The sequence below is a fragment of the Nelusetta ayraudi genome, unplaced genomic scaffold, assembly GCF_046127955.1.
Source record: "Nelusetta ayraudi isolate G7.1 ecotype Tasmania unplaced genomic scaffold, CSIRO-AGI_Nayr_v1 ptg000022l, whole genome shotgun sequence".
In the NCBI taxonomy this organism is placed as follows: Eukaryota; Metazoa; Chordata; class Actinopteri; order Tetraodontiformes; family Monacanthidae; genus Nelusetta; species Nelusetta ayraudi.
In genome coordinates, this window is record NW_027466072.1 from 1,393,940 (window position 1) to 1,409,051 (window position 15,112).

The following is a 15,112-nucleotide window of genomic DNA, read 5'->3' on the forward strand; positions in this document are numbered from 1 at the left end:
ATCCTGTATTAATGGCTTATGCACTAATTTCCATTACAGTTATTTTTGTCTTAAGACATAAAAAAAAAAAAAAAAAAAACACGTAATTATTATTCTATTTATATTATTATTACTACATCATATTGTTTATAGATGGTTACCAGTGTTTAGAGGGCACTTTGCACTGTGCTTGGTCATGTGTAACTCCGCTATTATTTATTAATCATCCACTCATACAACAAAAGTGTTTGATATTTTTCCACTCAAATGACCACTAAGCATGAAAGGGACAAATTCAAACGAGACTGAATAGACAAATAATGAAAACATCTTTATTTTATGTAGTATGATTGAGAGCCACTTTTAAAAAAAAAAAGAATAGCACAACATACACACGTCTTTTTATACAGATGATAGCATGAACAAGAACATGACACAACACTTAAGGAAAAAATGCATAGCATGAGCTTGCGCATTATGTCAACCTATAGAAATTGTTGGCTGGTGCTTAATTTGCTCTTAAAAAGGAGGAATTTACTCAAATTAACCTCAGGCACAATTTTTACATGTTTAGAATTGAACAATTAACCAGGCTGGCATTGAAGCCTTGCATTTTGCTGCTAAATTACTTGTATTGGAAAAGAACCAAAAAAAAACAAAAGAATATCTTAAAATGTACATGAACCATAAACTAAAAGGAGCTGACACACAGCTGTAACATAATACAATTGCAAATGTCTTTAAAATCCCCTCTTAACTTTAAAACTCTTTCCATTACCAACAGGAATTTCAAGATTTATTTATAATTTTATATTAAGAGATAGCAAACTACACATAAATATGAAACATATTTACAACACATATACACATGGACAAGGGAGCATTTCTCCTTGGCTTATATTCGGAGCTCACGACGATAAAGCCTCTTCCAGAGCGTCCCTGCTGACTGGCGGCAGAGAGGCCACCTCAAAGAAAACCCTGAAAGAGGCATCGAGTCGGTCAACACCCAGAACTGCCGTCATCCACATGAGCCGACTCATCGTCGGAGAGATTTTGTCGTGCAGGACTTACTTGTGGGCATATTTGTTTCTGACGGCTTTCAGCTTGTCATCCGGCGGGGAGGAGAGCATGTGGTGCAGTTTCCTGACGACAGGCGCCAAGTCTGAGAGCTGGTAGCCCGAGTGGAACTGCAGGATGGGAGTCTGTGGCACACCGCGTGGATACAAGCAGGACGTTTTAAAGTGTTGCACGATGATGAAGATGAAAAGCAGCCGCATTCGTCGAAGTCGCTGTCACATGACCAATTGTCAAAAAAAACCAATTGTATTTTGCACTTTGCTTGGTGGATGTTACTGCTGGGTGTGCAGCCCACACAAAAACAAGAGGTTGACCGATCTGGATTGGGTTTTTTTTTTTTTTGGATGACAATTAAATAGAAGAAATAAGATTTATTGAACATTACTATAATATTATCACACTAGCTGCGTTTCCATTAGAGTTTTTTCGCTAAACAAAAGCGATATTTCTAGGATTTCGACAAAGTACAATTGCGATCTGCAGGTATTTTAATTGAATGGTGCGAAGCGCATTAGCCGTGAATCTCGTCAAATCTCGGCCCGTGAGATTTGACGAGAATTACGTTTGCTGTTGTTTGTTTCCGTTTGTTTGCTCTCAAGAATGGTCGTTGTATTTTTCTCTTTGATGACTTGTAAAAAAAAAAAAAAATTCCGTCTCCTCCTCCGTCCAATCACAACGCGCCATTTTCACTTGAAGTCAACCGGTCACGTGACCCCGTAAATGCGGGGGAAAAAGTCTTTCCATGACACTTTTGCGATATACCTCTCTATGGATACGTCTGAAAAAGCACCTCATGAGAGCATCAAAACCTTGCAGCCATATTTGAGAGGTTTGTCCAAGTTCAGCTGTTTGCGATATTTAAGGCTTTGCCCAATTTTAGGGGTGATGGAAACGCAACTATTGTCGGCCGGAAACGAGGAAAAGAAGCAAATGAGAAGTGGACCCACCCATCCTCCCAAGTCCTTGTGGACCAGCGCCATCAGCAGGCAGGCGGAGGCGAGCACCGAGCCTCTCTCCGTCACCATCTCCATCTCCATCAGGCTCAGCTCACAGTAGTAGCGGGCCAGGGTCAGCGTGTCCATGCCTGCGTTCACACACTGCACATACAAACACAGCATCCAGTCAGAGGCCTCAGCAGCAGGAGGAGGAGGGACGAGGGACGAGCACGCGCACACCCACTCACTGTGGTGACAGGCAAAACACTCTGAATGGTCTGGTCTGCCCACCCACCTTGGCATAGCGCCTGAGGAAGCGATACGGGATGGGGATGTTGACGTCGAAGGACAGCGACTGCAGGATGCTGACCTCCATGGAGAGCAGCTCCTCCTTCCTGTACGCGTCGTCGCAAATGTAAAGGAAGTCGTCCACGCAGGGTGGATTGCGCTCCTGCAAGAACGGTTGGGGTGACAGGGTTTGTCATTTATGCTGAATGAATGAAAAGAAGTTTCAGGCAACAGCAAATTTACACAGTGACAGAATGCTGAACATCCTTTGTTCATTTGCACACTGGGCTGCTTTTCTGTGGTGTTTAACTATTTTTCAATGTGACGCTTTTAAACAAAATCACTTTGAAAATGAACAGGGGAAAAAAAAAGTTGTCACGTTACCGCCATGACAAAATTGTTTGCGTTAAAAAAATTATATTTTTGTTCATAATATATACATATATACCCAGTTCCCTTGCACATATTGAAGCCCCTGCTATGTTATATTCCTTCATTACAAATGTGTTACACTAACAGATTCATTTCCTCACACCTTCAATGAAAATGTCCTATGTTGTGAAAAGGGAGAGGTTTCTGATTTTTGCCACAAGTTGTACCATGTTCATGAGAATCACCCCAAAGTGAATTAGACGTATCGGACTTAACCAGCCAGACTTTTATACCAGGAGAGCAACTCTGTCAGAATGAATAGGTGCCAATTACGCCGTCAGGTATCCAGTTCTTGCAACAGCATCAATGACAGAGTGATAAATCAATGTTTAAAGCAGCTTTTCTTTCTTTTTCTTTTGGTCTCAGTTCAACACAGGACAGGGATGGAGAAGTGTGGGTATTTAGTATCTAAATGGCCCGACAATGGAGGTTTCTATCATTTAAACTTACCTCAAACTTGGAGGCGATGAGCATGGCGGTGGAGCCAATGAGCTGCAGCATTTCCCTCTGGATGGGGACCTTGGACAGGTAGTGGTCCGTCATCTTTACTGCCAGGTAAAGGGTCTCATGGTACAGCTCAAAATTCTCCTTTAAAAAACAAACAAACAAAAAAAAAAACAAGTCAACACAACCAACTACGGTTTGTTTTTTTGCTTTGGTTTCGTTCTGTGGTTGTCTGCAACCTTATCAAGTTCATACGAAAACCAGCAGAGCGGTAAAACTCACCTGCACTTCAACCAGCCAGTCAATCAAGACGGCTCTCATCTCCGGGTTGAGGCTGGGCTGCATGTTCATGTAGTCACAGAGGGTGAACTTTTCCTACGGACGATTCAAAGTTTTGCGTTAATTTGTCATCCTGAAAGTGATCCAGCATCAAAGAGGTCACATCCAATTTTCTATTACGATCGCTGCCTTTGTTTCTTAGTGTTCTGACCTCTCTGTCTTTGAGGTAGTCAAAGATGTCTTTGGCATATTCCGGACACAGGAAACAGTCTTCAGAGTTCTCAGAGTCAATGTCAAACTCTTCTGGGATCTGTGAGGATGGACAGGATGTCAGTGTTAAGGGGGGGGGGGGGGGGGGGGGTCTTTAATCTGAAAACATCCATCATGGCATTTTCTTACATGTTGTTTACAAAGGTGCGGTGGCACTTCCTGGACAGCAGGGGGCGGGACAGGAGCCAGAGCTACCAGTTCTTCTGCTGTGGCCGCTGACTCCTTCAGCGTCTCCTCTTCCTTATTTTCCCCAGTCTCAGTCTCAGTTTCTCTCTCCAAAGAGGGCTCCTCTGAACTAACAGAAGAGCTGCAGCAGAGAGGAAGTTTGACAGTGGAGATGTCAAGAGGAGATCATGCGGCTGTTGCAGAAAGGGAAAACAAAATAAAATGAAAAATGTAAAAAAAGAAATAATACCTTTTCAAGTTGTCCTGATTCTTCTCGGGCACAGAGCTGGAGCTCGTTTTCTTGGCCTCCTTCTTCGCAGCACATTTCTTCCTTCCTGGGAGGCTGATCTGGACTTTTCTTGCCTGTCAGTTAAGACAAATTACGATCAAAACTTCCCAATTTGACGTAAATAAATCAATAGTTTGCACTGCGGAGTAGTATTAACATTTTGCTCAAATAACAATGATCCCTCATTGTGACAACGGGTTTATGTTCAGGGCTGCAACAACGAATCCATAAAGTTGCTAAAAAATCAATGATTAAAAGTGTTGGCAACAAACTTCAATATTGATTTTGTTCAATATTGAAATTTTTATTCACTTGCTTTTCTTGGCTCATTTATATTTCAGTGTGTCGTCATGTAGATATTCTGTATTTTAATTACAGTTTGAAGTTATTCTTTGTGTAATTGCTGCGTGTAAAAAAAAAAAAAAATTGACTGATTAATCGATTAGTAAATCTTAAAAAAAAAAAATTAATTGTAGCCATTCCGGTCATTATGGAAAAAGCATGTAAATCAAATCCACCAGTTACAGCTGGTCTATCTTCAATAGCAAATGTTACTGGCTTCTCACCAAACTGTGGCAGCAGAGTACACGATTGACAAGACAGTGAGGAAGTGACAACACTGCTTCAACAACAGCTCTGGCTTCCATCACATCAGGTTTGCCTTTGATCCGTGGTTCCCTCAGCACATTGCACTCGGGTGACTCTTGTCCTCAGTGACCTTGTGTTCACCACCCACAGTATCCCACTAAACTGTCCCTTATGACGCCATCGCTGCCCGGCAGACTGTGAACATGGAAGGTCCAGAACACACGAGCCAACAGCCATTCCTGTGTTTTAGTGAGAGTGTGATGAGCAAACACCCCGTTGTCACATTTACACGGCCATCCTGGTGTTTTGCTTGTTTGTTTGAATAGTTTTCCATGAGAAGTAATATCCATTATTGACATCATTGCAGTGAAAGGTTTGTGAGAGCTGTTTTGTTCAAGGCTGGATTTGCTGTTGTCGTAATTATTTAGAGATAAGTTCATATTTTTGGGCCAGCAAGACTTGAAAAGAGAGCTGGTCATGACTCACAGGCCAACATTTCCAATGCTGAAGCTGATTTCATCATTTCATTTGATTTCAGAGACGTTAAAGTAAATGTTGCATCGCTGAAAATTGTCAGAGATTTGTAGAGCAACCTCTGAGAAGCCCATATGAATTAGTGTAGTTGAGAGCAAGCTAGTATATAACAATATTCTGTCCATGCAGAGGAGGAATAGTTTGAACATGTTGAAATTATAAGGCATATTTGAGGAAACTGTGGATTATTTGAGTATCGTGTTGCCGGGCCGAGAGGTCCTGGTCTTCTGGAATCACAATACGCTCACCCTTGTAAAAATAAATAAATAAATAAATGTGACGACCTTACAAGGAAGCCGGTCGGTGATAAAGGATTTGTATATTCTTGCAGATCGCAATACCTCAAGCTCATACAGGCCTTTCTATACACCAAATGCTACCCTACAACAACTGCACTGAGAGGACTCACATTGGTGATGTCGATGAAGGCCGTTCTCTTCTTAGGGGCGGCTTTAGGAGGGGAGGAGGACCTCTTCACCTGGGGGGCCTTCTCCTGCAACAACACAGCAAGGGAGGAGGTGAAACCAACTCAAAAACAATCACGTACATTCAGACTCTGGGAAATTGCATTGACTTCACAGCATTTGCATTCACTGTACAAGGGGTTTTTATATTGAAGGTGCTTTTCTTTGAGTAGGTGGGTTAAGCTGGGGCAGCTGGACTTGTTTCTCAGTTGCCCCTAGCTTGATCCTTCTACTTCAGCATGACCTGGATGACCGAGACCCTTCACAGACACAGTGCTTTTATTTTCTTCTCACCTTGTTCTCAGAGGATGCTGAGAACTTTGGTATCTTGCTCCCCGTGCTGGCGACAGCTTTCTTTACCCTCGGTGCAGGCATGGCCGCTCAAATCGTTCGAAAGGTACGATGTCCTGTTTTGCAAAAAAAAAAAAAAAAAAAAAGGCCACAACCTAATTTAAAAAAACAAAAAAATTGTTGAAGGAAGCAAAAAAAAAATGTCTTGGAGGACAGAAAATTGAACAGAAACAAACGTTGAGCAGTCTCTCCAATGTTGTGTCCTCCAGTGACTTAATGTGAAAATTAACCAGCCAACAATTATTTCATTTTCTTACCGTTAGCTTAGCTGTACGTTGGTTGCAGTAAGTCGCTCGCTTAGAGTTAAAAAAAAAAAAAGGGGGGGAAAGTACATTGAGTTTTGAAAACGGATTTAAATTTACCGGCTTTCCTGTGTTGTGTCGCAGACCCCGGCTCAAACAAAAGTGTTTCGGTGCTGCGAGTCTGAGGCAGCGGCACTCTTTTACCATTGGCTGAAATTTGAGCCACGCGGCCAATCAGAAGGTCGCTAGGAATGCAACTGCCAGGAAGCGCTTGTTCTATGGTTCAGTCTCCGCCCGGTGAAAACTAGCCTTGTTTTGTGACGCGATGTTATCCTCTGTGGTAAAGATAAGACACTCAGTTTTGAACATTTCAGTCATAATATTTATGGAAGCGTGGCAGAAAAAAATAAGAAGTGTTCGCTTCCGAAATCATGTCGCTTGCAAAGTGGTCGTTGTTTACAACCGCCAGCAAGACCGTTTGAATATATCGAACGAACCCCAGAGAGGGAGTGTGTACGGGTTTTCAAATCTTCTCCAACCAATAGCAGGTTATGTTTTTCCTTGACCGTATCCGCGGCACACCTTTATGATCTGACTGCTGAACGTGCGCATTTGTTTGTTCCACGTGACATGTAACTGTCATTGTCTAGCACGCGTCTTGTATGCAATGATATAAAAGTAGTACTACAATGAGATGAGCTACGAGCTTAAACGGCGTAGTATTTTCAGAGCACCAGCGGAGGGCAGTCGAGAGATTTTGCGCCTTTACCCCCCCCCCCCCCCCCCCCGCTTGAATTCACCTAATTTAAGATGACCACTGCAGGCTAATGTCATGCAGTATGGATGGAAACTTAATGTCAGAGGGGAAACATTATCTCCAGTATGACAGCATTCCAGTTGTTTGCATCCAACACACATGTCCTAATGATCAAGGCTGTTGCTCCACATGAACTCGGGGTGGGGTGGGGTGGTGGAATAGTCCTGGCACAGTGTTGCACCCTCCCTCCCTGGGCTAAACACTGTTTCACAATAATTGAGGCTCAGAGAGGTAACAAATACCAAAATGTTCAATCAGAATACTGCTGTAATTCTTAAAATGTCATCACACTTGTCCAATTGTATTACTGTTGTGTATTTTTACACACACATTTGGCAGATGTTTCCAGGTTAAAACATAAAACTTGGGGGGGGGGAAAGACAGATGTACCTCTGTGAAATCACAAAGGGCTGTGTACAGTTTGTTGACACATAATTAATCTGAAAAGTGGAGCAAGCAAAAATAACTAAAAGACTATTTTTAGATGACTACAAGCAAGAGATGCATTGTTTGGGAAAAAAAAAGTGTTAAATTCTGCCAATAAGGGGCCTTAAGTGTTACAAGTGTTGTCATGTAAGCGAACCACTTCCTCTCTCGCGCACCCCTCACACTCAGACATGCAAACAGGAAGTTATGCAAAACGTGTATAATAATTTTCTGCATTACTTCCGCGTAAACTCACTTGAGCCCAGCAAAAGGAAGGTGAAAAGATCACCGCCAGATGGTAAGCTGCCCTGCAGAAAACAACTCGCTTGGCCCTCTGTTCTGTATAATTGTTGCTGTGTATATTGTCTACTATACTTTAATCTTCACGTTATCAGCAAAGTCATTGCTGAATATTATAGTCAATCATCTGTCACAGATCTGAAAAATACTAGTTGTCTTACATACGTTACAAATATTTGTGTGTAATTTTGTTGTCTGTGCTCTTGAACAAATAAATACTCAGCTAAATTATTTACATCATAAATAAGTGATGATTTGATCATTATAAAACATAACATGATACATTTTGAGAACGCCTACAGCTTGTTTGGTGTGTTTATTAAGAGGTTAGAAGGAATCAAAAATATTTTAGAACGATCAGGCATTTTAGGACACTATTACCTTAACTGTGTAGAAATTGTGTAAGGATTCAGGCTGTTCGTATAGTTCGAATCAACTTTTTTCCTCAAGGCTGGAGAATATTTGGTCAGAAATTATATGAACGTCAGAGTTCATACGTCACAATGTGACGTCGATGGCTGTTTGAACTCATTTCTGTGAGTGTCACTGCGTATTTCACTCAAGTGCTTATCAACTGCATGTGTCAAAATGAAATAAATTAAATAGATGCATAGATTATGATCCAAAAGCAGAGAACCATTTCAATTCACCATTTATACTATTTCATCCAGTCAGAGAGTTGAAACAAAAGGGATTGGACATCTAAATATTGACTTGATGTAATTAGACTTAGACTGAAATGAGTTTAATGCAATTGATAACAGGCAAATGAATAGTCCAGCTTGTATTCCCATAGTGCTCTTACAGTATTTGATTTCAAATGACCTACTGTGATGTGGATACGCTGCTTGCCACTCGCTAATGAGTGTTTCCCTGAAGCTAAGTGACTTCTGAACCAACATTGTTATGACAGCAGCTTTCAATGAACCGTTCAGAAATGGAAATCACTCGCTGAGCACGTTTGTCTCGGACGGTACCCCATCTCTGTATTTATTTTACATTGAAACAGCCAGTGTCACATGGAGGTTTTTGACTTCCCTCACGCCCTGAATCAACTTAGCAAAACAAAGACCTCATGCATGTGTCTGTTTTCATTCATTGCGTGGCGAAAGAGTTCAGAGCGAGAAGTGTAGTACAGATGTGCCTTAATCATATATTCATCAGATATGATCAGCAGCAGATTAAGCTGGCCTGCTTTTCACGTCCCCTCTGCTCCATTTCATAAAGCATCGTAGCGGCAACCATGCAAATATTTTTTCTGAAATATTCGATTGAAATCCGCTGAAGAATTGCCGAGTTCGCTGCTGTGAAGCTCTACATTCATTTCAGTCATATCTCTTGTCAAACTGAAAAATGAAACACGCTTCCTGTTTGTCACATCCTGGCTGACAGACAACTCATATGGTGACAGGTTGTGGCCACGGCCGCAGTCACACTTTCCATCTGAGGATTAAGACTTTACTTGATGATGTACTTGATGCCTGCGCGTCGTCTGCAGAAAGATTCACCCACCAGGCAAACAGATGGTTTAAATAGGTGTAGGTGTTTACGGGAACCTCCCAGTGGGATGGAGAACTCAACATGCTCGTTATCTCGGACTTCCTTTTGACGTTTGACAGGCAGCATTGTTCACTAGCAAGCTTGGGAGAGGAAGTGCCAGCGAATGAGTGTCGTGCTCTAAAATCTGACCACTAGATGGCAGAATTTTTACACACTGTACCATGAAGAATTACAAAGTAAGAAGAAGAGGGCAGTGGCACAGGCTGAGCAGGGACAGTGGTTGAATTGTTGACATGTAGAGAAAAGGAGGCCTAGTTGGAGGGACCTGTGGGGAATGAAGGAGTGTAGTTTGATAGAGGGTACATATGATGTGCTAATATCCACCTAGAATCTGAAACTTGAGAGGAAGACCGATCACTCCCATTGGGGAACTGGACAGAATTTGAGGGAAACCAGTAGGTTTGGTTTAGCAGGAATAAAGACAATTGGAAGACAAAACAAAGACATGAGCAGTGTTTGCTTCTCTCGATCTCTATTTTTTATCATCTTCATGAAGATGAAGGAGTTTCTACCAAGTTCTACGTCATGTGAGGAAATCCACCAATCTGTCATTAGCAGAAGACATCAGGTGGGCTGAGGTGGACTGATTAACCAATCACCCATCAGAGGTGGAACCCTAGGAAGAGGAAGGGTACTTAAGGCATGGGAGGGGTCTTTGACTCTCTTTGTCTGTGGTCATGGGGTCATCCAAGTGAGTTTGTTTGCTTGGTCCTTTGGCCGTGTTGGTCTCTTTTATGTCTTTGACTACTAATTAACATGCAATCTTTAAAATCTTAAATCTGAAGGAATGCTAAGTACAGAGTGCCACGTACCAATAATCAGAGGAAGAAGAAAAAGAGGAGAAGGGGGAGGAAGAAAACTCATAATGGGGTATGATGTTTATTTGTTTTCAGAAGCCAATTTGAACATTTTTATGCGTTTGGCTCATGGATTGTGTGGTGGTGAGGCCAGAGAGCACTCTTTAGCCCACTGGTGGTGTCAGGGTACCGAGACAAACCACTAATGACTGGAGGTTTTCACCTGGTGACCACTCAGACTTGGTTGGTTGTCACTGCTCACTGCTTTCAAGTCAATCAATTATCTCTGGTGCCTGTGGTTCCAGAGGCTCTTCACTGAGTTTTGTTCTTTGCAGTGCGATTTTTCTAATGTTTGGTGTGAACTCAATCATCACTTTCCCGCTATTGTTTCCTATGTTTCATGCAGTTTAACAAGCTCAGCCCAGAAATGACTTAAATTAGAAAGTGAGGGGCCCCAGTGGCACGGCCGTCCATTAATCATCCATGAACTCTTCTTGAGTTGCAGAAAACTGAAAAGAGAAAAATGTCTCCCGAAACTTGTTTTTAAAATGTGATGTTGAGAAAACATGGAAAAATATTACGAGAATATTTATATTTTATAAAACTTCACAACAATCAAAGAAAAATCACTACGAGAAGGTTCAGGTCATTCTAGAAAGGTGAGAATGGAAATTGCATGTTTTGTATAAAATGAAATTAATTGGAAGTAGAAAATTTTAAAGTTTGTTGCCCCACATCCCTCTAACAAACATAGTCCGATAGTCCAGGGTGTTCTCAAAAAAATGGCTGGCTTGGCCGTATCGCACATGGAACTATACGTGCGTTTTTATAAGACCGTGCAAGTGAAAAATCAGTTCAAATGGCCAAAGCCTCCAGCTTATGATGCTCATTTCAATGTGTTTTTCCTTGGTAGAATCTTGTGGAAGAGGTCCCAGGAGATGTCAGGATGCCAGAGTCCACTTTGTACAACCCTGACAGCGCTGAAGCCCTCGCAGGAAAGCCCTCCAGCAATGCGGTTGTTGAGACTTTTTCCCAAAATAAGATGGAGAGCATTATTGAGGCAGTTATGAACCATCTGGTGGTTACACAGGAGGACTCTGTGGTGTTTCAACATCACCAGAACCAGGAGACGCTGGCTGAAGGTCTGGTCGCTCCAGCGATAGAAGGCGCCCTTGTGGAAATTGACAAAAGTCTGAATGGGAACCCGACATCGACTGGTGGAAAGATGGATAAAGCAGAGGCTCGTCTCTCTTCCACTGATCAATCTGAGGTGGAGATGGAGACCCAGAGGTCCACTCACAACGCTCAGTCCAATCTGGTCCAATGCGGCCTTCCACCCATGGGGTCTCTCGACTACCCTGATGCCCCTCCGACCACACCTCTCCTCCCTGAATTTGAGAGGGGCCGAGAGAGCTTTGCCAGGAAACTGAAGGGAGGCTTGGCAAAGGTTTTCCTTCCTTCCCCTCCACCGCCCACCCCAAAGGACGGCCAGGATGAGTCAGCCAGTGCTCTAAGCGACCCCCAGGAGGAGTTGATGGAGCACTTGATGCGCTCGCTGCCCAGAAGTGATTCAGCGGGACTTGAGCATGTGGACCGGGGTCATTTGGAGGAAAACGTTGAGGTATTTGCTGAGGTTCTCTCATGCAGCATCATCAACTCAGCCCTACGAACCAAATCCTAAAGCAGAAGAATATATTTACATTAAGGTCCTAGTTTGCGGGCTGGCAGAAGTCGTCATTACCTCATCCCTACACAATGCTTGTTCTTGTCTTGGACTGACAAGCCTCAGTATAGCTCCGTGGAAGTCTGTCAAAGAGAAATTGGCGTCATGCTCAAGCATCGTTCTCCCAACAAACGGAAGACGGAAAGGATCTTCCCCATGCCGTCATTGAGCTGCAGTAACCACAAATGTCCTCTAGATGGCAACGAGTATGCATTCCCGTCGGCAGAGGACCGTTCAGCGTTACCCACCGCTCCAATGGATTCAGATCCTGTTTTTCTTTGACTATGCGTGTAGGACTGAAACTTTTCTTTGTAAAGGTTTATGTGTTTTTACTACTCAGATTTTCAAATAAAGCAAAAAAAACAAAAACAAAATGTTATATATTTTTTTTGTCAGTGTTTTTGATTTAACAGTGTCAGCATTCACTTTATCACAAAGAAAGGCTAAAAGTATCCCAGAGAAATTTTTACTGCCTGTTATCTAAACGAATTATACAGTTAAAGTTTTCAATTTTGGCCTCCTAAGCTTTCAGGTACATTCTCTCCTTTTTTGTTGTTCAGCTTGTATTCCTTGATGAATTGTCTCAGGACATTTTTAAACCTTACGAGGAAACTTGACCCTAAGTATGTCGGCAACTTGCAGGACCTGCGTCCACCCCAGGTTTAAGTGTGGTCTGTAATTAATGGCACATCGACAAGCAAAGTCCCTTGCACTTAAAGAGCTTGAGAGTTACGAAAAGGGTACCTAAAAACCGGAGAGGTGATCTTATTCCTCCTCCTGTCTTCCAGCTGTTTTATAAATAAAAAAAATACCAAACACGAGCAAAAGTTTCAATGCAAAAAATGAAATATTTGAGATTGCCAGAAAGGAGAACTCGACAACACACAAGAAAAAAAAGATCACACTGGTGGAAATCAGCCCTTTGTGACATCACATCACTACTTCTCTGAGGGGATTGATGTCCTTCTCAGTCAGGTGTCCAAACAATGGAAAGCTACAAAGGAGCTTCATTTTAAGGAGGGAGCTAAAAACAAAGATCCAGGTTGCTTACTGCAGGAGGCTGTGAAAAAGAGACACAAAAATCCTGATTTCTGGGAATCGCACACACACACACACACACACACCAAAGCATAGCGTTTTACAATGGAGTCAAATGGAGTCATGTGCTGAAACCAAGATCTGGAAATGTTTTATTGGGGACATTTGAAAAGTAGTTTTTTGCCAGTTACATTCCAGGGGCGTCTTTGAGATTATTCTGGACAAAAGCTTCACGTGTCACACACACTTTGACATGATTACAGCCCTTTGGGTCTGAAATGAAATGCTAAGGTTGAACATTTAACTCCCGTCCACTGATCGCCAGTGGACACTGACACATTCACGCAAATAGCCACAGTCAGAATCAGTGCACACAGACAAGCAGCAGGGCCTGGTGGACGACTGCAGAGTCAGAGGACACACACACACACACACACAGGTACATCTGGACAAGTGGAACATGTATTTAATTTCAGATTTCATAACATCTGATGATCACAAAGCATTTTCTGAACAATGTTCATTTTAAACGGTTCTCTGATGTACTGAACATTCTTTGTTCTCCTTGTGTCCGTTCCTTCTCATGCCCAGCCACAGTGTAAGTGTGAAAGTTCACTTGTCGAGGCCACAGTGGTCTTGCGAGGGTTGAGTTAGGCAACTCAAATAACCAAGGAGGAAGTCCGTTTGCCCACAGCGGACCCCTCAAAGTGAGGTTGAGCAAACATCATTTTTAGAACTCGGACGACTGTTTACAGAGGGGCTGTTTCTGGAGAGCAGGAGGAAAAGTGATCCCGTGGGCTGTTCCTCACACTGAGGGTTGAGCTGAAGCAACACCGGGAATACGTACGTGACACTAAAAGTTGTGGTTGTTTCTTACTTCAAATCAATGAACGTGTCATCTTGAAATATGTCCCAAACAAAGATGTAACGTCCTCTGGTGGTATGCTTTAAACTCAGGACAATAAAGAAAGAAGCATACGCTCAAGTGTTTTGAATTCACTTTGATTTATTTATTTTTTTTCTCTGTTCCTATGCTCAGGTCTGGTTTAGACCCTTGGTCAATAGCGCAACGGCTGGTTTGAAAAGCTCTGACTTCAGCTAATATATCAGGATGGCACCTGGATTTCAACAGCCTCCATGAATCACAAGACGTCTGACCTTCAGAGACTTTTGCATCCGGCCACAAAAGAAACCTGAGGACTGTTCCACAGAGCAGGCTCAGTATCTCCATATGTCTCCATTAACTGGCCTCACTAAGCATTGTGTTGTCTGAAGTGGTCATACAAACCCGCTAATAAATGCACTGAATGAGTTTTGTTGAATAAGAGGATTGTGTTTTGTGTTGTTTTTTAAAGTCAGACGTTGCCAACCGGCCCCAAGTGTTCTTCCCTGACATGTGTTCCTTTCTCTTTCAGTGTTGCAATTCTTTCTCTGCCTCTGATGATTCCCTGGTGTGCCTTATGCAGAAAACACTTCTTTAGAGTAACACAGTATTAATAAACCACCGACAGGATTTTTGAATTTTTGAAAATTAATTTTGTTATTCATTTCAAGCAGCTTTCTAAGTTTAGTTTAGTTTATTTATTATTATTGTTTACACTTTAAATATGTGATTTAAATTTTTTTTTTTTTTAAAAAAGGCTTACATTAAGGCAATAATAATGAAAACTGAAAGATGATTTTTTTTTCTCAAAATAAGATGAAAGCCAACAAGCTACACATATTAATTTCATAATATCATAATGAATTAATAATATACATATATGTAATAATAATAATAATTATTATTATTATTATTATTATTATTATTATTATTATTATTATTATTATTATTATTATATTGGAAGAAGAAGAAGAAGAAGAAGAAGAAGAAGAAGAAGAAGAAGACAAAGAAAAAGAAGAAGAAAGAACAGGAAGAAGAAGAGGAGGAGAAGGAATAGTTCATTAAGTCAAATTCTAAACAACAATAACAATCAGATTCATAAATTGTTGGATGATAATATTGAACGTTACACGCGTTTTTACGCAGCGCTTTTGCGAAGTTGGGCATTCATGTAACATGAGAACAGAACAAAATGGATATAAAAGAAATAGTACATTTTAAAATAAGACAT

The 15,112-nt window shown here is 41.7% G+C and overlaps 2 protein-coding genes across 5 annotated transcripts; one reads left to right on the forward strand and one right to left on the reverse strand.

Moving 5' to 3' along the window:
- Positions 1-292: 292 nt before the first annotated feature.
- Positions 293-6,512, reverse strand: ccnb3 (cyclin B3). 2 transcript variants are annotated; one of them, XM_076028042.1, is made up of 12 exons: positions 6,353-6,512; positions 6,039-6,151; positions 5,690-5,773; positions 4,120-4,232; positions 3,834-4,011; positions 3,646-3,744; positions 3,438-3,530; positions 3,162-3,299; positions 2,287-2,442; positions 2,004-2,153; positions 1,051-1,181; positions 293-957 (listed from the first exon to the last, which is right to left on the reverse strand). In XM_076028042.1, the coding sequence occupies exons 2-12, from the start codon at positions 6,117-6,119 to the stop codon at positions 888-890; spliced, it is 1,293 nt and encodes a 430-aa protein (XP_075884157.1). In that variant the 5' UTR covers positions 6,120-6,151; positions 6,353-6,512; the 3' UTR covers positions 293-887. The 2 variants fall into 2 exon arrangements, with proteins under 2 accessions (XP_075884157.1, XP_075884158.1); XM_076028043.1 differs by having other exon boundaries at positions 6,458-6,476.
- Positions 6,513-7,724: 1,212 nt separating this feature from the next.
- On the forward strand, positions 7,725-12,329 carry LOC142889342 (uncharacterized). 3 transcript variants are annotated; one of them, XM_076028012.1, is made up of 3 exons: positions 7,782-7,878; positions 10,226-10,310; positions 11,151-12,329. In XM_076028012.1, the coding sequence occupies exon 3, from the start codon at positions 11,184-11,186 to the stop codon at positions 11,916-11,918; it is 735 nt and encodes a 244-aa protein (XP_075884127.1). In that variant the 5' UTR covers positions 7,782-7,878; positions 10,226-10,310; positions 11,151-11,183; the 3' UTR covers positions 11,919-12,329. The 3 variants fall into 3 exon arrangements, with proteins under 3 accessions (XP_075884126.1, XP_075884127.1, XP_075884125.1); XM_076028010.1 differs by lacking the exon at positions 7,782-7,878 and adding an exon at positions 9,987-10,131; XM_076028011.1 differs by lacking the exon at positions 10,226-10,310 and having other exon boundaries at positions 7,725-7,878.
- Positions 12,330-15,112: the final 2,783 nt, after the last annotated feature.